The sequence below is a fragment of the Cavia porcellus genome, unplaced genomic scaffold, assembly GCF_034190915.1.
Source record: "Cavia porcellus strain 051 isolate PalLab524CR breed Dunkin Hartley unplaced genomic scaffold, mCavPor4.1 scaffold_36, whole genome shotgun sequence".
Lineage (NCBI taxonomy): Eukaryota > Metazoa > Chordata > Mammalia > Rodentia > Caviidae > Cavia > Cavia porcellus.
This window is the reverse complement of record NW_026947519.1, coordinates 1,947,290-1,973,211: the sequence shown is the minus strand read 5'-3', so window position 1 is coordinate 1,973,211 and position 25,922 is coordinate 1,947,290. Positions and strand designations below refer to the sequence as shown.

Below are 25,922 nucleotides of genomic sequence, written 5' to 3'. Positions count from 1 at the left end.
GTGATGATGAGCTTTGTCATGGACACCTGCTGAATTGCACAGCACTTCAGAGACACATCGGGGAATGACAAAGCAGAAAGCATGCACAGTGGGAAAGGGACAAATGTGAAAGATATTTTATAGAAGTTTTTAAAACATACTAAATAGTTTTTTGTTTTCCCATGGTGATTCATCAGCTACTTTAGAAATATAAGAAAACATCAAATAGGTCAACCAGTATTTTCCAATGAACCAACTGTCCCCTATGTTGTCACAGTGTCCAGGGTTAGTATTGCAACCTAGAACAATAGAAGTTGATGAGTTCAATGGTGACACATCACCGGGTGACATCCAGCCATCACATACACACATACAGTGCCCAAAGAAGCCTTTGCTCCATGCCCTTCTGACTTTCTCTTTTGTTTGGAAACCAATTGCAATTCTTGGTTCTGTGATTTCTGTCTGTACAGTGGTGACCTCCTAGGAATGCCAGACAAGGAAAGCATACATGAAGTCATGCCTAGAGGGATGCAGAAAAAATATGGTCTGGGGATTGTGTTCTGGGAGACATATAAGTCCTGTGTGTGAATTAGTTTAAAATTAGGGCCTGTGATTGGTGCCTGTGGGTAGATCAGATGAAAGGAAAGGGTGGTGGTTGTGATTTTGTGTAATTTCTCAGTCACAAGACCAAATTGGGAAGCCTGTAGGCTGGGGTGTGGAACTGGCTCTGGCTTTCTCCCTTGCAGAATTTGCCTCACTGGAGGTAAATTTTCACAGAATCTCATAGGATCCTGACACCAAAAGACACATCAAGTAATTCCACCTGGAGTCCAGGTGGAAATCCCAGGATGAACAGGGCTAGGCCTGCTCAAGCTTCTACTTCTGTTGCAAATCTGTGATTCTACAGACCCTCTGAGATTCCACAACACCCTATGAGGGGCTCTCTAGAAATCTGAAGTTAAGTTAATAGAGAATATAATTGTTTCCACATTGAATTTTTTTTTATTTTTAGAGAACAAAATTGAAAGAAATAAAATAGAATGGACAAAATGAAACAATGGAGATGATATAAGACTTCAAAACAAGGTTTAAAAAAAAAGCTGGCTACTAGGATGCTTCTTAATATCTCCAAAATAACTTCCTGTAACATTAGGCAAAATCAAAAAAAAAAAACAAAACAAAAAAAAAAAAAAAAAAAAACAGAACAAAGTAAAACCAATCAAAACAAAACAATGAAAGCAATACAGGACTACAAAACAAGACTGTAGGAATAAACAGTGGCTAACATAATGCTTCTTCTTTTCTAAAATGTAGCTGTTTATACCATCAGGCATAATAAAATCAAACAAATAAAATAGAAGTAACATTCAATGAAAAAAATGAACATGATACAGGGCTTCATGTCAAGATAAAAGGAAATGGGTACCATAATGCCTCTTGTTATCTTCAAAATAACTGCCATACCATCAGGCATAAGAAAATCAAATAAAACAGCAGAATAAAACCAATCAAAACAAAACAATGGAAGCCATACAGGACTTCTGGGCAACATAATTGGAATAAAATCATGGCTACCATAAAGCATCTTGATATCTTCAGATTAGCTGCTTACACCACCAGACATAATACAATGAAACACAACAAAATCAAACAAAAAAATCACTTCAAAAAAACAAGTCAAGCAATACATTACTCCAAATAAGATTATGGGAAATCCATAATGGCTACAATCATACTACATTTTGTTACTTCAGAAATAGGCAGTCATGCCATCAAGTAAGATAAATTAAAGCAAAACAAATCAATAAATCCAAGCTAAACAATAAAAGAACAATACAGGGTATCAAACGGTATTTAGATTAACAATGGCCACTGCCTTCCCCCTCTAGACACCACTTCCCCTTACAACTTCACAACATCTGGTGTGCATTTTGGATCACATAGATCCTTTAGTTTTTATACTAGGGAGAGAGCATGATGTTCACTCATGTGACTCTGAATCATTTCACCATGGGCGTGATCTCATGTTGTATCCATTTACTCACAAGAGCCTCAAGGTTATCTTTCTTTCTCACTGAGTAGTTTTCCATTGTATAGAAATGCCATATCTCTCCTATCCTTTCTACAGCTGATGGGCAAGAGAACCCTACTGTTTTTTTCAGATTCCCTATCACATAGAGCACTTTTCTCTTCTTAGACTTTTAGTCTATGGATTTCCTTTTTAGTTCAATGTGTTTCTTGAATAAAGCGTGATAATGTGTCATTTCCCCTCATCCTCTATGCCTGTGTTGTTTTTTTATTGGTGAATGGAGGCAATCTACATTATTGTTACGGCCTCCATGCACTGGCTGGTCTCTGCCATGCTATTTCCTGCCATTGAATGCCTACATTTTCCCTCATTTCAACTATGTTCCCCAATCCATGATCCCCTTCTGATGCTCTTTCTGGAATTCTGGTCTTATTATCTCTCACTAAAATGTGCTTCAGTATTCTTTGCAGGATTTGTTTGGTGGTCATGAATTCCTTCAGTTCTTTCATGTATGGAAGCATCTTGCTTCCCCATTAGTTTAGAAAAACTGTTTTCCAGGCTACATCAATTTGTGCTGGAAGCTGTTTCTTTTCAAGACTTGAAATGCTTCACTCCAAGCTCTTCTTTACTTGTTGGATTGTGTTGAGAAGTCTGTTTTGAATGTGATGGGTTTTCATTATAGGTGATCTGTTTCTTTTTCTTGTAGCTTTTCATATTCTACCCTTATGCTGAATTTTTGGAATCTTGATTATTATATGTCTCTGTGGAGATTTATTTTGGTTATGGCTAGCTGGAGTTCCATATGCCTTATCTGTATGTCACATTCTTTTCCCATGTTTGGGAAGTTTTCTGCCACCACTTCCATAAATAGCATTTTGTGATGAACCCTGTTTTTCAGGGACACCTGTTATTCTAAAATTATATTGCTTTGCATCATCATGAAATCATTGAATTGTTATTTTCTGTTGTTATTTGTAAGAGATTTTTCCCTTACTATGACAACCTCCACACCTGTCTTCAAGGTCTAAATCTCTATCTTCTATTTATTTCAAGCAGTTTTAACATATTTCAGTGGAAGTTTTAATTTCCTGGATAACTGTTTCATGCATTCTAAATCTGTGCTAGATTGTTCATTAAATGTTTCTGTTTCCTATGCAATTCCCTTTTTAAAATTTGTGTGTTTTCTAGAGACACTTAGCAAGTCTTTTATCATGTATTTCATTTCATCTTTTACCTGAGGTAGTATTTCTATTCACTAATTTCTTTATGAGCCCCCTGAAGTTGTCTCTTTAATCCATTTCCCATCTCTTTAGAAACTTCAGATGTGCAACTCCCAATCTCTTCCATGTTTTTCTCTTCTAGACTTTCTCTGCTTGGTTTTAGTCCATGGACTGCCTTTTGCTTCTTTATCTTGACACTTTCCTGGGTTCTTGCAAACAAGTGGGTAGTTGGGTCCCAGGCCCTTCCTACACTGGCAACAATTTCTTCCAAAATGTGCCAGTTTGATTCTCCTGGATTCTCCTGATTGCTGTGACTACAACATGTGCTAGTACAGGATATGCTGTTGCTTTTCCCCAGCCATGCTTTATCCCTTGTTTGGGAGCATCCAAAGGTCTGCTGGAGTGAGCAAGGGCAGGGGAAGCTGCTGACTCATGATAGAGCTGGTTCTTGTCAGGCTGTTCTACATTCAATTTTTAAAAACAAATCAGTGTACTGACATAACAGTAACATAAGTCAGAAATAAGAGGAAAGGAATATGGAGTGAAGCTGTGGTCGCTTCATTTGGAATCTGCAGATGAACCACTACTGCAAGACAAAGTATATCAGTGGGCAGATACCTGACCACCTGCAGGTGCACCTTGTGACCATTCAGCATTAACACTGCATGTAGAGTTGTCATCTTCACCATTGGGCTGTGAAACACTTTGGGGAAGTTTCAGCCACATCACAGTGTGGCCATTTCTTATTTTACACAATCCTTTACTTCCTGGGAAGGGTAATGTCTATGGAAATGCTTTGATTGTGTAGGATTGAAAACCATATTACTGAGCTTTTGCTGGATCATTGAATGGAACTGTCTCCAATATCACTCTATGAATGTCTACTTTATATGCTTTAATTTTGTAATTTGGACAACTGTTTCTAAGAAGACAGTATGTAAACCATTGACCAGTGATTTCTTACTATATATCTTTTTCTTGAAATTCTGTATTACTTGTACCATTTTACTCATTTGTATTTTTATGTCTTCTTTTTTTTTGTCTTAAAATAAAAAATGATAACAATATTATAACTGGGGCAAATATCCCAATATATGTGAGGACATGTCAGGGAAGAGCCTCCCCCATGACACTGTGACAACCCAAGATGGCCTCCAAGAATCTATGTTAAGGAAGTGGCATTGTTAAAGAAGAATGGAGACACAGAGAACACTCCATCCCCCTTTGCCTTCAGATAGAATAGCTGGGTGCCTTGAATTTGCACAATGACTTACCGCTAGTTTCTTTCCTAATTCAGTTTGGTGCTCAAAATGAATGTGCAAAGAATTAGTGTATATAAAATTAAGTGAGGCCATGTATTCACTGTGGCCAAGCACATGTTCTTTTATGTGCAGCCTCAAAAATCCCCTGCTATAAAAAACAAAAAATCCCCTGCTACAATCAGGGCTACTGTCTTCTCCATAGAGCTGTAGGAGTGATCTCCTCACTTGAGAGTTGAGATCATGGTAGAGGTTTTACTGTTTCCACAGCAGTGGAGAGCCTCCGTGAGTCCCTTAGTTTTCCTTAATTTAAGGAGTTGTAGGCTCTGTTTGGAAACAACTGCCTCACCTCTGAGCTTCCAAAAGAAAGAAGGGAGGCAAGGAAGTCATCAACTAATGACTTAGTTCTTGAGAATTAGAAGCATATCTGGAAACAAGCGAAGTGCAGAGCTGCAGAATTATTGTTATTGAAAACCAGGTAGGCTTGATGTAAAAATGTGTTTGGTGTCCAGAAGTGATAGCTTGACACTGTCCATAAAGAATTTAAATATACCTAAGGTAGCTATATTTAAAGTGAAAAAAAATATTTAGTAAATGTGAGCCATGAAAATGCACATAGAGCATCCTGCTAACTATTGGCTTGTCTCTTTCTTTTGGCAGGATGCACTGCTCTTGGAATGGAAAAAATCTGTCGGGGGACCTGACTGCAGAGTTTGAGGCTGTCAGAGTTTCTGCTGGTTCCCATGATAAAATGGACCCAATTGCAAGTCTGTGTGAAATGTTTAAGAAACTTTTGCTGGATCCAGAAATAAGCCTCAAACCAATGAGAGATGTGATGTCAGAAACCAGCTCAGCCATAACTGATGTGTCTTTGCCCTTTGTAAACAAACTTTGCAACAAGAATAAGACAAGCACGTATGCAGACACACTTTATGAGCCCTGTGATGCTGGGAAGGTAACACAGGACTGCAGCAAGGTGAATGAGTTGTTACCTGAGAGCCTGTAGCACTCTGGATTAGCCAGGACAGTAGAGCAGCTGACCTGGGTCCCTTCACATAGTCAGAAGGCAGATGTGAACCCAGGTCCTTGGTTTCCCTCACGGGAGACCAGTGTGGTGACACAGGGCTCAGATGCAGAATACAGGAGAATGTGCCAATGCATTGCCTTCTACTCAGCCACAGAGGACCCCAGGCACCATTCTGAAATGGGACCCTGGACACAGTTATGACATGGGGTGCTGTGAATTTTAGGCTGTCCAAAAGTTACCAGATCACCCTCCACAAAAATAAGCAGTCATAGGCAATGTAACCATGAATGTTACCATAACAGTCATGACAGTTCCTCGACTGGGGAACATGTACTGAAAAGCCAGGGTAGAAGCCAGAGCAGGAGCGAGAGCAGGAGCCTGACTGAGGGGCATTGTAGCAGAAAGTGGCACTGCTACAGGAGAAAGCACATTAAGCCAGAGTGCCATGCTGTGCAGCACTACTGTGCCAACTAGCACCCTCTGTGCTGTGGAGACAGTCAGTCCCCGGCAGCCCTGTGTTCTGAGAAGATACAGCTACCACCACTCCCAAACCTTGAGTGGAGCTGAGCAGGACTGGAGCCCATACTGCCCCTCTGGAAGGGAGCATAGCAGGCTCCCAGAAAAGTGTGACCCCAAGAAAATGTGGTGGGACCATTGCAGATACCTCAACAGGTACACTCCATACTAAGCCAGTGAATGCAGTATGAAATGGTCATACAAGGATTCCTCCCAGGCCAGGAAGGGCCAGGAGCTGCCTGCCCTGGTGTGGGAGTTGACTGGCTTCTGTAGCCCACACACAGGTGCTTCACCGCCTTTCCCTCTGCATCCTGAGTGCTACACTCAGGAGAAAGCTGCCTTTGAGGCTCTCCACAGTGGCTGCAGCCTGTCTCACCGGATTTGTGGACATGAAACCGTGAGGTCAGGCAAGCTCAGGTACCACAGTACAGAAAGTATTTGTAATGGTGGTAACACAACAAAGAAAGCCCTCAGGAGACTACCAACAGACTTGGAGGAGCCTAACAAATCTAAAGCCAAACAACATGAGCGGGAGCACAGGTGATTTGCGGGCTCTGCCAGAAGGGTCTCAGTCCCTCAGCTCTGTGGGTTTTGAAACTTCACTGTTTCTCTGCATTTCTCAAATTGTGCAGCTTTTACCTCCTGTATCATAAAATGCTGTATTTCACCATTCTCAGTGAATGCTTTGTAACTCCTAGGAATAATTTTGAGTTCTGTAGAAGTAACTTGGTGACTTCAAAATTGATGGTCAGATAAGTTACATTTTCTAATTTTGTTTTTGTTTTTAAATTGAGTGACTAAATGGAAGCAGGCAAAGAAAGGGCACAGTTCTGTTGGTATTTGCCCTTTATTCCTAGAGTAGATTCTGAGGGGCATCATTTGTTGTCTTGGTCTTTGTCTATGAATCTCAATAAAATCCTAAAAACAATCATATTTTTAAAATGCTAAATAGGTTGTTGATTGTGTGTGTGTGTGTGTGTGTGTGTGTGTGTGTGTGTGTGTGTGTGTGTGCTGTTGGGCATGAGACCCTCAGCTGTGCTCATGCAGCCAGCATCTGCCAGGGATCCACAGTCCCAGCTTTGGCTGTCCTGTTGAAACAAACTGGTTCATGAAAAGATGAGTGAAGATGGGTGGAATTCCTGTATATTCTACTTAACTTCATTTAAAAACCTAAAATCCTAGCCAAAGAATGCCAAAAGCTGTATATAAATAGGCATCAGTTATATAGGGGGCAAATGAAATCAAATTACAAACCCTTTCCTCCTCTAAGTCTCAGACACTGGAAAAATTTTTTTTCTTATACTGTCTTCCTTTACTTTCTTCATTTTCTTCCTTCCTTCCTTCCTTCCTTCCTTTCTTTCTTTCTTTCTTTTGTCAATTCTTTCTTTCATTCTGTATTTTTTCTTTTTCCTTCTATCACTGATTTCAGGATAGAAACATACATAGATAACATACATCTATGTTTCCAGCTGACAACCCCAGCTCCTGAGCACAGAGCCTATGGTGGGGGAGTAAAAGGTGTGCTCAAGTTGGGGAATTTATGGCTCTGGGCTTTAAAATTATTTACAACTGAAAGGGGAGAACCATTTTGAACTAGATAAGCCCTGACCTGTGGTTGTACATTGAGTGCCTTCTGTAAGTAGTCAGGGCAGTGCCAGGTGCTGTCTGAGGTGGTGCTGCCACTTGTGTTGCTAATATCTAGCTGCTGCTTCTGCAGGGGTCTGCTGGACCCAGATCTCCCAGTAGTGCAGTCAGACACTGAGACCTGCAAATACAAAAAGAAGAGGCACTCAGAGAGCTTTGGAAGAGAACCAGGATTTCACTCACACAAGACCACAAGCTGTGAGACAGTGGAAGATGTCTGGTGACCTCAGGGTAGCTCCCTGCTTGCTGATGGCATGCCTGTGGAGGGCTTTGAACATTTTCAAATGGAAAAGAAATCCTTAAACCTGGACAGCAGGAATGGCTAGTATCAGTATGACCAGGGTAAGAAGCAATTTGTGGAATTAAGAAGAGAAAAATTCTTTCACAAAACTTGTTATGAAATGGGGACTGACAAAGGAAGGTTTAAACCCAAGTGCCTGGAAAGGTGGTGTGAATAATGCAGGGCTCCTGGTTCACCAGCCTCGACTCACAGGCCCTGTGAGATTCACTATCCTCCTGTAGTTTGGATGCTTGACACTGATCCATTAGCACTGAAGGATGGTTTGTTGGAAGTGGAATTTATGGCACCTTAAATTCAGGCTCTCTGGGTTTCTGCATATTTACTTGCAAGGGAGAACTTACTGTTTATGATGCATTTTTTGTAGTGAGGCTTTTGCACAGGGAGAGTCTATTTTAACTCACAATTTGATGATCGAGGCCATTGAAATGTTAGCTGCCACCTCTAAATTTGACACCTTTGGGCTCCTGGTTCTGCCCTTATTCTGGGATACTGGGCATCTTAGATTCTTGTGTATCAACTGTGTCTTCTTGAAAGTTAGCAGCTATTTGTGCTCTGAATGCACTGAGGCAGACCCTCCCCCTTTCTAACTGCTTCCCCAAGGAGGAGCCCTGAGAACCATGTCAAGATTGAAAGTGACAGTAATGGGTCCTGGGACGCCATTTCAAAGCTGCAAGGAGAAGAAAAAAGCAGGTCCTGTGCCTCTCACAGCAGTTGTGAGGTAAGGTGGCTTTCATATTTTCAAAGCTTCCAAGGATGTGTAGGAATTTGTGTCATCTGAAGACTGTGAAATACAAATGGCATGGTCTGCAGACTTCATCTGAAGCACAGCTGTTGTCTGTGCATGGCAGGTGCTCCTGCCAGAAGAAGATGTTCACTGCTGAGACTGCACAGCATACCACAAAGTGTTTATCACCTGGTTCTTCACAGAAAAGAAACCTCAGCTGATATGTGTTTTATTGGGGAGGTCAAGTCAGAGACAAGCCTTTGCCTACTATTTCCCCATGACTGTGTGCAGCTGTCATAGATGTGATGTGATGCAGGCCTCAGAAAGCCTGAGGCCAACACAAGGGTTGCAGGCAGCATTTGCTCTTTATGGGGTTGTGTATATTTGTAGAGAATTTTCACATTAATGTTTCATGATTTGTGGAAGGGTGGGGCTTTCTGATCTCTGTGTAGTGCTTGAGGATTCGGTAGTGAGAAGAATTTGATTTGCATGATGGCAGCTTCCTACCAGAGTTGGAATCTGTCATCCTTGGTGGACAGGTGAATCCCCTGGAGAGAACAAGTTGAACACCAGCATTGTGGGCTATGTGCACTCATCCAATGCAGAAGCTGAAATCAGGTCATATCTCACTCACAGTGCACTGATGACTGGTTTGCAGCCAGCACTTCCACTGGGAGCACACACAAATTTCCCTGGGCTGGGGGCCTCCTGAGACAGGCTTTGGCTGAGCCAAGTACTATGCCATCTTACATGTGCTGGCCTTCCTGTGTCCTAACATTGAACGGTAACCTTTCTCCTGCAAGTTCCTGACCTCTTGCTTCATTCAAATCCAGTTAATTTCTTTGGCCTGAAGTTTATTGCAGCCTCATGAGGGAATTCAGCAGTTTCATGGTGTGGGATGGCCTGTTTCATAGGGACAGTTTTGGGGATACCTGTATGACAATCCATCATCATGGAAACTCAGTTTACTTTTAGGTGGACTCTTGTGGCAGGGGCTGTGTGCAACTTGACCTTGCTCAGACTGATTGGGACTGAAGGCAGGCTACCAGTGTTAAGCTTCAACAAAACTGATGAGAACCATTTCATTCATGCTGAAAGCACAGACAATAGAAACTGTACTGTCATTAAATTGTTTATTAACCTTTGCCTTTCAGGTGATTGAAAACTTGGTCTCAGAACAAATAATAATCACGAGCTCAGGTAAGCACTGCCCCTGTTCATTTTCTTCTTCATAAAATTACTGGGAAGGGACAGAGAAGTTGTCACATTTCTGAGGAAAGTCAAGGGTTATGGAGTGGTGCTATGGAAACAGCATCAGGGATGGGAATCCCTGAATTCTAAGAAAGCACTGGAGGGTGGGGATCACTTATCCTCAGCTAGGGAAGGGGAGTAGCTGCTTACTCCCTCCTCCCTCCCTGGAAGAAGCCTTCAGGGAACACCCATCAGAATCAGCTGCCATGGAATAAGCATCTGGAATGAGAAGCCCATGTCCCCTCCCCAGATAACAGTCCATCACAAGAGCTCAGAACCTAGGCCCAGTGGTCAGGCCATGGCCGGGTCATACCCCTCACTTGACACTGCCAGCTTGTTGGGATGAGGTCCAGAGGACTAGTGCACAGACTTCATTTTATGGAGGCTGTGTCTGAGTCTCTCATGTTCTGTAGTCCTGGGAGATGGGGACTCCTGTTCCATGTTATCCATTGGTGGAGGCAAAGGGAGAGGTGAATCATTTAACTCATGAAAGGAAACTCTCTTTATGTTATTCATACTCAATCAGCAAGGATGATTTTAAAGGAACTTGGATCTGAATTATGAAAAGACGATCAGTGTGTAGTTAAACAACACTCTTTACTTGTGTGTTCTCAGGGGAAAGCATTAAGTCTGAGGCTGAAAATCTTCTGGAGTGAAAGAGGATCTAAGGATTGGGAAGGACTGGCCACAGCTCAGTTTCAGGCTATGCAGGTGCAGTGTGGCCCTGCAGGTTGTGCCTCCCTGGTAAGGCTCCCAAGAGCTCCTCTGCAGTTGCCTGGCTTCCATGACTTCCTCTACTGCCTTTGAGAGAGGCAGCAATGGCTTTAGTTGAAAAGATCTTCTTGAAGAACAAGGGAACTTGTGGACTGGGGGGGGGCAGATAGGGGAGCCTGGCTCTGGGGGAATCCTCCTTTTAAATAATGCCTGTGCCTCCTGTCTTTCAGATTCAACATGTTCCACAGCAGTCTTCCCATCTCAGTTACATTATTAACATAAATTTGTTCAAAACTGGGTGATGCCTCTTTAGTAAATGCTGTACATATTTTGTCATGATTCTTTGGGTTTTTATCTTTTCTTAATTGCCCCTATTCCAGAAGGATGAACACTTTCTGCAACTGTGGACCATTATTAAATGATGTGTATAAAATTTACAAGGAAAATAACACCCAGCCTCAGAACATCTCACGTGTGCTGAACTGCACAATTATATAGTCAGGCTGAGTACTCATATTTATGTAGTGTTCCCCAAAATTAGACACGTGATTGTGAGAAGACCAACTTGGAAACCATTGAATTATCAAAAGGACAAACTGACAGTGCAGGGATGTCATTTAAAAACTTACTTAAAATTTACAAGCTTTCATCTAGATCGTTGATGGCAGTCTATTATCTGTGGTGTCTGATACTAAGAAAATTAATTTTCTTCCTAGTTTAATTATATGCATCTTTGAAAATGTGTTTCACCGACAAGATTTGTTTTTGAACTTTGTGGAACTATTCAATCAACTTACCAGCTCTGCTGAGTATTAACACTATTAATTTAAAATCCAAATACTTATGAAGTTTACAGCTTGTTTTTTATAATATAACCCGTTCTTATACTGTGTCTTGTCACCTTTATGATCCTGGATTCAGTTCTCAGCCTGATCCTAAAAGTTCTAGTTATGGACAAAATCATGCTGGGATATTATTTTTCATATGAATATGCTATAATATTGGAGAAGGAAAAATGGTATTTAGTAGTGTCTGTCTAAATAATTGTATGGTTTAGACAGTTTGTGCAGTTCAGTGATTTCTACTTTGGTCTTTGTTCTCTTAAAGATGGAAAAGCACTTGCTCCACTGTTAATATGCAGCAGGTGTAAATGATATAGTATATAAATGGCAGCAAATTAGTCAGTTTCTGGCATTTGTTACTTTTTTCTCCACTTAATTGCACCTGCATCTTCTTTCTTCACATTCACTTTACTTAAAAGCTGGGCAGTGCTGCCAGAATCTCCATGGGTCTCACACCTCAGAGATTTATCAGGGGCAACCAGGCCATGCTGTGCTGGACACAGCACATATCTACTCTAAGAAAGCAAGTCTAAGGCAGCCTTGCTTTAAAAACACATGTGGTTCTTATTTAGTGAAGGCAAATTTGCAAGGTTTAACAGCCATACACATTTCAATTGCTTTGCTCACTTTCCAGAAAATGATTTGTAGATATTTTATTATCAAGAAAATATTCATGTAAGTGGTGGGAGGTATATACATTGGATAGCAAAATACTACAGAAGTCAGTTTATGTATATTATGTACATATTTCTTATATTTTGGCTAATAGAGATATTTTCTGAAAAAAATAAGAAAATAGAAAATAAGAAAACTGGACTCTGATCTATAATAGCAGCACAGTGCTTCTGTGTAGATGGGTGCATTTTTAATCTTAAAAACAAGCACTACCTTATATGAAGCATTAGATGCTGCTTCATTTACAAAAGTTTTAATTTTAGTCCATTTAGTGCCCCACTAAACAACCTGAAATGTTTCAGGAACCTGAAGATATGGGGCCTTGTGTGCATGTAAGGTCGACCCAAATAAACCTCAAATGGAACCCGGGACCCAGGATGACATCTGGTCTGTTGGTGCGGGTTGTGGAGCTGCCATCACTGGGCCCAGGTTCCTGCTCAGAACTGCCGGCCATCCTTTGTCTCTGGAGGAACCTTGGTCTCTGGACAGACATAGGACCGATAATGCAAGACATAGTTTAGACCCTCAAGTGGGGAGGAGATGAGCACAACTGAGCCTCACTGTCCGCTCACTGAAGGGAGGCTCTCCCCACTTCTAGATTGTCTTGTGGATATCAGGTTCACAGCAGGATGGCAGATGCCTTCAGTATTCACACTGTCACAGAAATCCTGGAGCTAATCGATGTCAAGAAAGGCTCTTGATAGGGTGAATTATTTAAGATGCTGAGCCCCAGGACCTTCTGCCTGATCATGGGTGATCAGCCATCTGGCAAAGATGCTCACAGTTGACCATGGTAATAAAAGATTCACCACCAAGCCACTCCATGCTCACTTCTCTCAACATCTTCAACAGAAAGGCCCACATGCCCCTGGAGTGTGCCCTGGAATAGATTTCTAGTACTGCAAATGAAAAAATAAAAACATCTCCAAATCAGCACTGCCCATCTGCAGAGAACTTGGGGAGGTTTAAAAGCAGTTGCCAGGGAAGAGGATCTACAGTGCCAACATGATGAGCCTCAGAACTCAGTGCCACAACCTCACCCTTTTGTTCTCATGGAGTCAGGGGTGAGCCTCTGGCTAATGCAACAAGACAGAGGATGAAGGGGTCCTCAAAACCAGACAACAGACTTGATTTTTTTTACAGTCAGCATTTCAGGGAAGATATTTACCAACTGCTTGTATTTTCTGTGACTGCTGCCCACTTCAGCAAGCCCTACTTCTTCTCCAAGGATCCCAGTACTTTTGTCCCCACTGTCATGGTCTCCTGGATCCTAGCAGTGATTTATGGAGCTTGATGACATCCCAAAGTGCTTACAGTGCACTTGAGGCCACATCACCATCACAGAACTGCACTTGCGGGAAGGCCAGAGACAGTAAGATATATCCAGGGCCTGCCTCACCTGAGGCCCCAGCCAGGTGACCAGGCCCAGGCGAACAGGTGCTGCTTCCATTGGCCCCTCCTTGTGAGGTGTCCCACTGACCACCCTCCCTAAAGTTGCAACCCCCACCCTCTATGCTTTCCTGGGCTGCAAGGCATCCTCCACTCCCTGCTACCTGTCCACCTGGAGGGAAGAGGGCACACACCATGACTTTGCTCTCCTCTGCAGGTGCCATGGCTAATCCTTCACTCAGTGATGTTCCAAACTGTGATGCCTTGAGACTGGTGAGAGCTGAGGTCAGGCCTATAGGCTCTGATGAAGCTTCGGACATGATTGTATTTTGGGGGGGATAGGGGTTTGTTACCAGAAATCGAACTTCTGAACTAGTGCATGCAAGACAGCTGCTTATGCCACTGAGTTAAATCCATGGCTTTCCTCAGTTTTTCATTGGGCAGGAAGGCTGTTCTTCCTGATTTTCATATCTCCATATTGGGCTGCTCCCTGCTGACCACTGCTGACCCCCACTCTCCTCTGTTCTCTCTCCTAGGTTTCTTACATTTGAGTCTGTTTCTGCTGGCACCTGCTCCAAAGTGTTCCTTCAGTGACGTGGTCCAGGTCTCAGGCCAGCCACCTTGGGCTAAGTCAGGCCATGCCTGCTGGTCTCCCCTTGTCCTCACCCTGGCCAGCAAATCATCCCACAGTGTGCTGCCATGCCTATCACCAGACAGTTGCTCAGATCACAGGACAGCAGCACTGCCCCTACCTTCCCATTGTCTGGTGCCCCCTGTACTTCCACCAGTGACACTCCTCTGTCCTGATCCCACCAGACATACACCCCAGTGGTTCGAGTACCCTTACTCTTCAGCCTCACATTTGTTTTGTCTCCATAGCAAGAAGCTTGTTCCAATAACTCATACTCTTGGCTTAGGGGGCCTGTTATTCTTCTCTCTCTCTCTCTGTCTCCCCTCCCCTCTCTTTCTCTCTGCCCAGGGCAGCCAGCAGGGCCACCCCATGTATCGGCACTGTCACCTGAGTGATAGGACAGGGACAGAGTAGCAAGTGTTGTATAGGCTGAAAAGAGCCAAGGACACACTGAACAAGGACAAGCTGACTGCTCTCTGTTCACTTTGCTCCTGCCCTCGGTGCAGTGCACAAATTATTGATAGCTGTAGGACTTATCAGGAACCCCTAGCTCTATGCCAGTAATCAGCTGCCCACATCCATGGAAGGTCAATAGAAGTGGCCATGCCATGGATTCACTGGCAATTCACCATGCTTGTGCCCTTCTCTGGACACAGAGCTTTCAGGAACCAAATGTGAAAATATGAATCAGGTCCCAACCATACAAATTCAGGCCCGCAACCATATTTTTGAGTCTCTTTTGTGAGAACAGATCTGCTCCACTCTTTTGCATTTCACATTTGGGGCAAGTATTATAAGACAATCCTATAAATTGTGTGTCCTAAATTGTTTCTCCTGCAAAAGGTGACTACCATAGACAGGAAGTGTCAGTTAGAAAGCCAAGTCACACTCATTCTCCATGGACAGAAACGCAGTGTGATAATATCACTGGTTTAGACTCAGCCAAAATATCAGAGAGACTGGGTGAACTGCACAATCTGATTTTCCAATACCATTCTCCCATCCAAGTACTAATCAGGCCCCACCATTCATAGCTTTTGAGATCAGAGCATATCGGATGTTCAGCTTGGTATGGCTGTGACTCCAATAGCATTCTATACTTTATCCATCCAAAGAAAAGTACATATGTGCCTTCTGGTGATATAACAGTTTAAAGGACAAATAAGTGGGTTATGGAACCAATTATTATAAGTGATTCTTTCATATGATAAGACTTCACCAGCCTAACAGTGAAATGAGATGGTAAACCTTGCTGTCCTGAAAACTGCAGAGAAAGAGAGGGATATGGTAATGAAACAAAGATACCAGGGCAAAGGGTCCCCATGAGCTAAGAAGCAGGGCCATTACTGTTTCCTGGCCTAGTCACTGGTTATCTCCTGGTCTATGACTGGCACCAAAGATCAGGAAGCTGGCCATTTTGAAAAACCAACACCTCAAGTGCAGGTACTGCCTCCGGGTTCCTTTGGAGGGGCCATAGATTTAAGAGGTTCTTGCAGTCCACTCACCTGCTATTTCCATCCCTCCTAGGTGTTCTATAATCTCTATGGCCACAAAGATGGTGGCTGTGCCCTGAGAAGCAAAATGTCTAATAAGCCCAAGGGAGGGTTTGCTCTGGAGACTCAGGACCTGTCTTTGCAAGTCAGTATGCTTCAGACCTCAAGGAACATTTGTACATCCTGTGAAATGGCTAAGGTGGACTTAAGAAAGCCAGTCAGGCTTGGAACAAGGAAATTTCTGTGCTTGTAGGTGCAGAACAGAGACAAAAGTGGCCACTGGGGAGGCTGAGTTTCCTTTGAAGGAGACTGGGGCTGCAGCCATGAGAAATTGGGACCCACTCTTCAAGATCAGATCAGAAACACAGGGGTGAAGTGCAGTCAGAAGCTAGAGAAGACAAGGGCAGCTATGACTGTGAGACTGCGTCTTAGAAGGGAAAGAGGCCAGAAAAGAATGGGAGTACACAGAAGCAGCCTGCTCTGAGAATGGTGACAAGTGTCCTCAGAACTGAGAAGTTCATATGAAGGGGAAGCAAATCTTGAAGTGATGTGCCCATGATCCAACCACAACAGCAAATGCAGGGACAGGCCTGCAAGGCATTGTCCCTTGGTGCAGAAAGGCTCTGGCATGCTGAAAGGCAGGAGAATAAAGTTTTGTGTTTTAAGACACCCACTTTATTTAAAGGGAAAAAGAAAATAAAGTGGGTGTCTTAAAACACAAATCTTTATTCTCCTGCCTTTCAGCATGCACAAAAAAAAAAAGAATTCTGAAAAAAGAAAATGAGGCTCAAAAAGATAAATTATTGGCCTAAGTTTGCACTGAGTGTAGTTCATTTAGAGCTACTCTAGTGTAGACCACTCTGGTGTACTGCTATTTTTCACATACTGCTTCACAAACACTTCTTAATTAAGAACTCACTGAAAATACAATAAAACTGAAGGGGGCTTGAAAGAAAAATACATATAAGTGAAACCCATAAGAACGATGATTTTTAAAGAACTTCATACATTCAGGGTTTCATGAACATCTGGTTCTGTATTTTTAGATTCATTAATATGAAGAAACCATAATACACCAATAATGTCAAATAAAAAATAATTGAAATGCCTTATAAAAAAAGACACCCACTTTATGGCTAGTTTTATGCAGTACCCCTTGGACACCGATATATTATTAGGCATGGCCTGACTTAGCCCAAGGTGGCTGGCCTGAAACCTGGAGATCTTCCAAGGGAAGATTTGAGATAAGGAAGTGAGGTCACTTGGATCAGAAGGGATTCTAAGAAGCAATAGTAAAGAAGTTCCTGAGAGAGGGAGGAAGGTGTTTTCAGGCAGTAACAGCTCAAAGGGGTTTATCCAGGAAATTCTGTGGCCTGCATTCAGCTCCCAGAAGCCCCAGGCTGACAGTTTTTCACAGCCTGCCACAAAATTCCAGGGCCTGAAGAGAAATGGTGCTGGTTTCCAAGAGGCTCTGGAGGGTTGGAGTTCAGGTGAGAGCTCCCTGCAATAGACACAGGCTGAAAGAGTACTGTGGAGTTTGAACCATGTCCTACCCAGGCTGGGCTGCAGTGAGGGCCCAGCTCTGGGGAGAGGGACCTCACCTTGTCACATATCCTCAGGTTTTCTCCAAAGGCCAAAAGTGCCCCCCACAGGATTCTCTGAAGAGAGCAGGTGTTCACTTGGGAGCTGGCTCATGGTTTCTCACAAGGCAAGAGAGCAACAAGCAGGTGGACTGGGCCTGGCTGGGAGAAGGGTCTGGATGGGGCTCTGGGCAGGCAGATGAGAAGAATGGGGAGAAAGATGTTCACCTGGCAGGATACTGGGCTCAGCCACAGAGTCCTGGGGAGCAGCAGGACTTGGTTGTTTATAAGATGAAAATAACTTACATTAATGTCTTCTTGAAAGCAACTCTTTGTTTGGTATTGCTGTTTCCAAAGGTGACAATCACCAGTGAGTCTCTAATCCTTCCAAGGGCCATAGGAAATATAGGTGTAAGCATAAAACCCTGTTTGCAAGGGTACCGTAAGCTCAAATTCAGGACACCTTGTCTTATTACAGGACTCAGGGTGAGGGACACATCACCACTTCTGTGGTACCTTGATCACGGGTCAGCAGAAACCCCTCCTGGAGAAATCCACAGAGAAACTGCTACCAAAGACACTAGTTTTCAATGTGTTTTGACAGGTGAACTATTTGGCTAGCAGTCTCTCTAGTGTGGCCAAAGGCAGATTTGTGATGGAATGTTACCAAAACAGTAACAAGTAAAACTTTCAAATCCTAAAAGTCTACTTTTAAACATGTATTGTTTACTTACTAAAAGAACAAAACTGTCATGCTATAAAAGAAAAAGGAGTGACAGAAATCTAAAACATTAGTCTTGTAACATTGAATGCAGAAGGTTCTTCAAGTAAACAAAATTCCTTGGTGGCAATGCAAGCGTTCCTCTGAGCAGTCCAAAACTGGCTTCCTATCAAGCAAGGGTGTCAACAGCTTGCTAGCACACATATGGACAAGTGGACAAATCATCATCTCTCTAAGATCCCAGTCTGAGTTCAGATTTTTCCCCACTTGAGCATTGAGGAAGATTGGGGAGAGCCTCAGTAGACAATTTGAAGACCTAACATGGTATGGAATTCAGTGTCATTTAAACAACAAGAAGATTCAAAAGTTATCAGCCTCATCTAAATTTTCTTTTGGTCAGGATCCTAGTAACTATTATTTTTCTACCAAAGCACTAGGTATGATCAGCAGAAGTATAAATTTTCTGGGTTACTTTTCAGTAAGTTCACAAAGGAAAAACATATCCCAAAATAAATGTTAAAAATGCAGTCAAAGTCTTTTATAAACCAAGAAACTCAGATGTATAACAACTAATAACACCAACATGCTCTACAAACTATAGTAAGGCTTACAATTTCTTAAGTGCTAGAATCTCTATCAGATTGCTACTCTTTGCCTCCAGTATCTGGATCAGTAGGTCTGCAATGGAACTCAAAATGCTGCATTTCAAATTAGGTCCCCTGTTCTTGCGATGCTGCTGATACACACACGTCTCAAAGTACTTAATTAGAGCATGAAAAGCACATGTGCCTTGGAGGAGAGAAAATGTTCATCAACCAGAGCTGTGGGACTGAAATGTGTATCAGGGTTAGAATGGTGATTTTTTTTTTTTTTGGTACAGCATGACAAACTGTATGGAAAAATAAACTGTTTGTTAAGACACCCATGTGGCTTTTCAGGGTGCTTATATTCTGTAAGTACTGTTTATAATCCAGGGGTTTAATTTTGATACTAAACATGTAGTATCTCTGTAATGCTTTTTCTTGCTTTAGATGCAATGAATCTGTAGTGCCTTGCATCTTTTTGTGGAATGAATGACCTGCACTGTGTCTTTCTTACATTACATGGAGGGATTGGTTTTTAATCCCACCTTTACCAACACAACTTTCCCCCTGAATATGGGGTATAGTACTAGTATAGCTATGTTAATACAATAATTTATTGATGATATTTTTAATCCTAGGGATCTTTAAAAGGGTGGATTAGAATTCAGTGGTGTAGGAAAGTTAAGTAGTTCTCTCTAAAGTGAAAAAAAATGGATTCTAAAACTTGAGGATTCATTTAGAATACAGTGTATATTACAGTGTGTATTACAAGGAGGTCTGAATAGGACTTGAAGATTAGTGAGACATAGGCAAGAGCCTCCTAATTGACTTAGTCTCTTAGAAGTTTTTAAAACAACAGAGACCTCCTTCCATTTATAAATGACGTTTAACATCTGAGGTAGCTGAAGACTAAGGGGATAATTGCATGTAGAGAGAAGAGTAACAATTTGGCTTCTGAATTCCAGGCTTTTGACCTCTTTAGGATAGCTAATTCTAAGCCCAGTTACATAGGTCTTATAATAAGAGTTTTAGTAAAAGTTAATGGGAAACAAATCCAAAATAGAGTTGTCTGAAGTGAATAGATTTTTTTAGTATGAAGTTTACATCCTTATCCATTTAACAGTTTCAAGTGCAGGGCAGTTTGAAAAGTGAAAAAGATAATAGGCATATCCATGACAGAAGATCTTGGGTGGAATCTATCATTTCCCTATAAAAAGAAAGTTCTGATAAATATGAATGATGTATACTGCCTATATGTAACATTGTTACATTGTTACTTTAAATAAAAGACAATTCATTAGTATAAAATGAAAAACAACAACAAAAAAGAAAGTTACAAATCTTAGGGTCCCAGTCAGAGCATAACTTTGGGAAGTAGTCAAGGATGGAGGGAGGGGGGGTGCCTGGGCCTGCTGGATGGACCTGGAGCTGAGTTCCTCAGAGGAACAAAGGGGTCTCAGGAGGCTGCTTTGGCCCTTAGCCTTGGAGACCTAGCTCAGCAGAGGGGCACAAGTAACTCTGGTGGCTGGGGTAGCACGTAGTTCTCAAGGGACTCAAATATGTGGAGGCCTGTTCAATAGCGCTGCAGCACATCTGCCACTGGACATTGCATGCTCTGCCCACCACCACAGGAGCGAGGAATGGGGGAAAGGAGAGCTAGGCACTGCAGTCTCCACACAATGCCTGAGGGAGGAATGGCTGGAACTGACTGTAGGTTTTTCAGGCCCTGCTCACCACAGAGGGAGGAATGTGGGAAACTGGCACTAGGTTCTTCAGGACTTCAGTACAGTGGGAGGGAGGAACGGGGGCGGGGGGAGGCACACACTTGGTTCTGCTGACCTTGCCCACCACTCAAGGGAGGAGTGGGGGGAACTGACAGTTGGACATGCAGGCCTTGCCCACCACCCTAGGGAGCAATGGCAGGAAGTGACAGTTGGTTCTGCAGGCTCTGCCCACTGCTGGAGGGAGGAATGGCAGGAACAGAGGAGTGGCTCTGAAAGCCACGCCTACTGCAGTAGGGGAGTGGCCTTTCACACATCTGTCAGTGGGGAAATCTCAATAGAAACAGGTATCCACATCAACTGCCCCTGAATCCTGGGAGATGCCCAGATCCGAGGCCTCAGCACTTCTGCCTGGGACAGTGATCCTGTAGCTCAGCGAGCAGCAATGGCATTGCTACCACCAGTGACCTCCCCAAAATCACAATTTGGGCCTTTTTGGTCAGAGGTGTGGTTAAACTCAGCATGTTCTCATCTCATTGCTAGGGTTCAGTTCGCTTCACATGTAAACTCTGAAAATAACATCTTTATTCAAAGTTGATGGAATCGTGCATTACTAGCTGAGATTTTATCTTTATACTTGTCTTAACTATAGTTTGTATATAAACATACACATGTATTATTTCTTTGGGCTTCTCACAGTAGTAAGACAACATGATCCTTATACTTGCATGTCTTACTTATTTCACTTATGAATATGGTTTCAAGTTGCATCCATTTATAAAAGACTAAAGTTTGTCATCCTTTATGGCTGAGTAGTGCTCCATTGTATAAAAGTAACAATTTTTTAAAAATCCATTCTTCAGTTGATGGGTATTTAGTGTATATTATCAAATAGTTTTTGCTATTACAAATTGTGCTATTCTAAACATGGGTGCTCAAATATCACTGTTGAATGACATTTTTAATTTTTTTTCATTTTTAATTCTTGTAGGAAGATACACAGAAGGGAAATAACTGGATCAAATGAGACCTCCAATCCTAGGTTTTTTGAGGAATCTCCTCAGTGACTTCAAGAATGGTCACACTAGTCTACACTCTGACCAAGAGTGGACATGGATGCTTTTTCCCCACATCCCCTCCTGCATTTGATGTTGTTTAAATTCTTGAAGATAGACATTCTTTCTGGGTGAGGGGGAACCTCAATGTTATTTAAATTTGCATCTCCAGAATGACCAGTGATGTTGAACATTTTTTCATTTGTTTATTTGCTGTTAGTATTTTTTTTTATTTTTGGTAACAGGGATCTAAGCCACGACTTCATGTCTGCCAGGCAGGTGCTAACACTACTGAGCTAAGTCCCTAGCTCTACTGTTTGTGTTTCTTCTTTTGAGAAGCATGTATTCATCTCTGATGTCCATTTTTGGGTTAGGCTTTTAAATTTGGGAGGAATGATGTTTTTCAGTTCTCTGTATGTTGTCTTTTATAGAAATCCTTTGTCTGAGGCACAGCTGGTCAATATTTTCCCATGTTGTGTGGTGTCTCTTCACTCTATTGGTGATTTCTCTTGCTGTGCAAAAGTTTGTAAGAAACTGAGATCCCACTCATTGGTTTTTTGTGACAGGTGCTGTGCTGCTGTGCTTCATTCATGAAGTCTTTGCCTCCACAAATGTCTTCAAGATCATTTCTTACTATATATTGCAGTAGATTTAATATTTCTTCTTTCCTACTAAATTGGTGAATCATTTTAAATTTCATGAATAATTATAGTCATGGATCTGTGTTGAATACCACATATGTAACTGTTTTATATCTGTATAAAGATTTCTGAATATATAGCCAGCTATATTTCTGAGTTAGCTTATGAAATTTAGGAATCTCAGTGTTGCTTTAATTTGCATGAGGTCTTGGAATTTTCTAAGGGGAGTACTATGTAAACTGAAAATAATGATAGTTTAACTTTTTTCTTTCCTGTCTTTATTCAATTGAATATTTTGTCCTTCTCTAATTGCTCCGTCAAAGTTCTTAGGACTCTTTGAACAAAGTGAAGACAGTGGACATTCTTGTTTTGTTCCTTATTTTAGAGGAGTAGTTTTCAGTTTTTGTCCATTTAGCATGAATTTGGCTAGAGATTTGTGATAGATGGCTTTTAAGGACTGTGACAAAGACCATGATGTATTCCAATTTTCTGTAGACTTCTTATCATGAATGGGTGCTGGCCTTAGTTAAAAGCTTTTTTGCATCTATTGAGACGATCATATGATTTTATCTTTGGAGCTGTTATTATGACACTTTGTGTTTGTTGATTTATATATGTTGAGCCATTTCTGCAACCTTGAGATGCATCTCACATGATCATGGTGTATAATCTTGTTGACTTGCTACATTCTGTTTACCAAAATCTTATTAAGAATTTTTGCATCTATGTTTATTAGGAATACTACATATGTAACTTTTATATCTGTATTAAGATTTCTGAATATATAAAATTTTTGTGTACAAATACATACACAGGCACATGTATACATGTATATTTATGTGCACATAAGCATTCCTCATTTAATGCTTTACCTGTTAAACAAGTGTTCAGAGTTATTCCAGACCTTTTTCAACTAGATCACTACTGCTCATCTTTTTCCTGTCAATGACCACCCTTGCCCCAGCCAGATTGATCAAGGACTGTATCTCTAACTGATTTGTCCTATTTCTGTTGTTGATATACACAATAACTCAGAAAACAACCTTCCAGTATAATGTGTGAATGAATGAGGTTCCTGCTCAGATAAGCACTGAAAACATATTAAACAAACCTGGGCTCACTTTTTTAACGAGTCAAAATTCTTCATATAAAGATGTAGGGACATATTTAGGAAAATGGAACTTTGTAATATCCAACACATTGCTATGGCCAGTAGCTCCATTAGGAGGAAAAGCAACATTTCTTCTGTTCAGGAACCTTAGAAAAAAACTACAAAAATATTATACTAAGTTTTAGAAACTTATACCATTCTTGTGCTGTAGTTAAGCACAAATAAATATGAGTAATTAATATAGAGCCTGTAAAAGAGAAACAAAATATATGATAGAAAAATAGAAGTATTTGTACCTTCATTTCCAAAAACATTATTTTACAGGAAAACCTGATAAATAAAAATGAAAAGGAGCTTCAAAACAGAGTTGTGGGACAGTTACAATACATATTTTGTTTTGTTTTGGTTTTTTTGTTTGTTTTTTCTTTTTTATTACTTTATTAATATTAAGAAGAAAAGGTAAAACAAATTTTCACAACAAAATAATGAAAAAGTAACAATTGTTAATAAATTACATAACATTATCTTCAGTCACTCAAGTACAAAATATGGGCATAAAAATTACTTCAATCAATATTAGCACAACCTTTCCTATTCACTGAAATAAGTGACACTAATGGTATAGCTAACTTGCATTTTTTTTCTTTTCCCTTCTAATGTTTTTCTTTTCTCCTATCTTAGTTTCTTCTTTTTATTAAACAGTTTCCTTCCATTTCACAGTGACTATTGTATATTTTGAACCTTATGGTTTCACATATGTCACTGTGGTCTGATGTTTTTCAATCATTCTGGGAAGATATACAGAAGGGCAATACCTGGGTTGAATGGGACCTCTAATCCTATTTTTTTGAGGAATCTCCACACTGATTTCCACAGTGTTTATACTAATCTACTCTATAACCAACAGTTGTAAAGGGTTTCTTTTTCCCTACAGAACCAGCAGCATTTTTTATTGGTTGATAATTTTTTTATTGGTTGATAATTTTAATTTTTTTAAATTAAATGATTTTTTAATGAATAAGGGAGAGGATGAGATAAAAGGGGGGCAAAACAACATAACAATACAGGTTAAAGCATAACACTTTCAGCCATCTAATGCTTCACCACCAAATAACCTGACTTAATAGTAGTTAACATAGTCTTTTTCTTTGAAATATTTGAATATAACTTCACATGCAATAGCATCAATATATCAAGACTGTGTAACATCATTCAAGTGGGTGAAAGCATTGTAGAGTATTTAGAACCAGCTAACAGAAAAAATGATCAATGGTTTCAATATTATCTCTTTGCCTATAGCAATTTTGTTTATACTACCACATATGATAAAGTCCACCAAGTTACAACATAATAAAATCAATGGAGACAGAAGAACCATAGTTTGGTATGGCTTTAAGACAAGATGTTATTAAATCAGCACTAGCTGTTATTATGTCTTATTTTCTTCAAAGTGGCTGTTCATTGCATCACTGGCCATGATATCAAACAGCCCAGAATAAAGCCATTCCAAGTAAGGAGTGAGGATTTTATAAGGCTTTAAGGCCATATAATGGGGAATCATGGTTATCACATACTTTTATATATTTGATTCATTTCCTACACTAGGGAAACTATTCAGAGTTCATAGATGCGAATTTGATTTAGTTCACTTATGAGTAGGGTTTCAAGCTGCGCCCATTTATTGATAAATACCTCAATGTGATCCTTCTTTATAGCTGAGTAGTACTCCATTATGTAGAAGTACCACAGCTTTTTTAAAAATTTTATTTAAGAGGAAAAAGAGAAAAACACAAAACAAAACAAAGCAGTGTAAGAGTACACGTAATACAAAACTACAAAAAAAAATAACGTAAGAAATCACCTGTTAATAGATTACATATTATCATCTTGAAAATAGTTGCTCAAATCACAGTATCAAAGAATATAAGGTGGACATTCAAACAGGGAGACTACAAACAGCTGTGTTCAATGATCCAAAAACATTGATATAGTCAGCTATTTAACACCCCTAAACATGCTGTTATATCCGTTAGAGCTCTTTTTCTTTTTTTTTCCCTCTCTTTTTTACAACAAAATTTACACATTTTGGATTTAATACTCCTTAGTGCTTATTACTTTTTTTTGGGGGGGAGAGAATACAGTCAAATATGGCAAAACAAAGCTGTCAGTCAAAACCAAGGATAGACATAGCACATGGTGTAGAACAGAGTACAAGGTTATCAAAACTGGTTATCAACGTTGTCTCTTGTTTCCTTAAAAAGAATTGTCTATCTCATTAGATATTATAAAGTTGGACAAAACAGTAGAGAACAAGACCAATAAAACTTAGGCATTGTAAACATTACAGGACTTCCAAAGAAGACAATAATCAAACCAGAATGGGCATCTTAGTGAATCTTATTGCCTTCAAAGTAGTTGCCTGTATCCTCAAACTTGATGCTATCATACAGAATGGAACAGAGTCTAATCAGTCAAAACAAGATTGTGGGAGTATTGCAGGACTTCAAAACAAGTTAATAGGAAATCAAAAAGAGTTACTATTTATATATCCTAATTTTTAAATTTTTTCCCTTAATTAAGACAAACATAAGAAATGACTAATTTTTTAAAAGAATCAGGGGGAGATTGAGATAAAACAGGACATAACAATATAACAATAGAAGTCAAAGCATGACTGTTTCACAACCTAGTACTTCACCACCATATAACCCGACGTAATAGTAGTTACCATAGTGTCTGACTTTTTCCTTGAAATATTTGGATAAAACTTCATATACTCTAGCTTCAAATATTTCCATATCAAGAAGCCCAGAAT

At 40.7% G+C, this 25,922-nt stretch overlaps 1 protein-coding gene across 1 annotated transcript in view; it reads left to right on the top strand.

Annotated features, from left to right (window-relative positions):
* The first annotated feature begins 17,238 nt into the window (after positions 1 to 17,238).
* Positions 17,239 to 25,922, top strand: part of LOC134474716 (ubiquitin carboxyl-terminal hydrolase 42-like) — a 46,738-nt gene continuing 38,054 nt past the window's right edge. Inside the window, 1 exon segment of the mRNA XM_063243238.1 lies at positions 17,239 to 17,644. Within this exon segment, the coding sequence (XP_063099308.1) occupies positions 17,239 to 17,644 (406 nt within the window).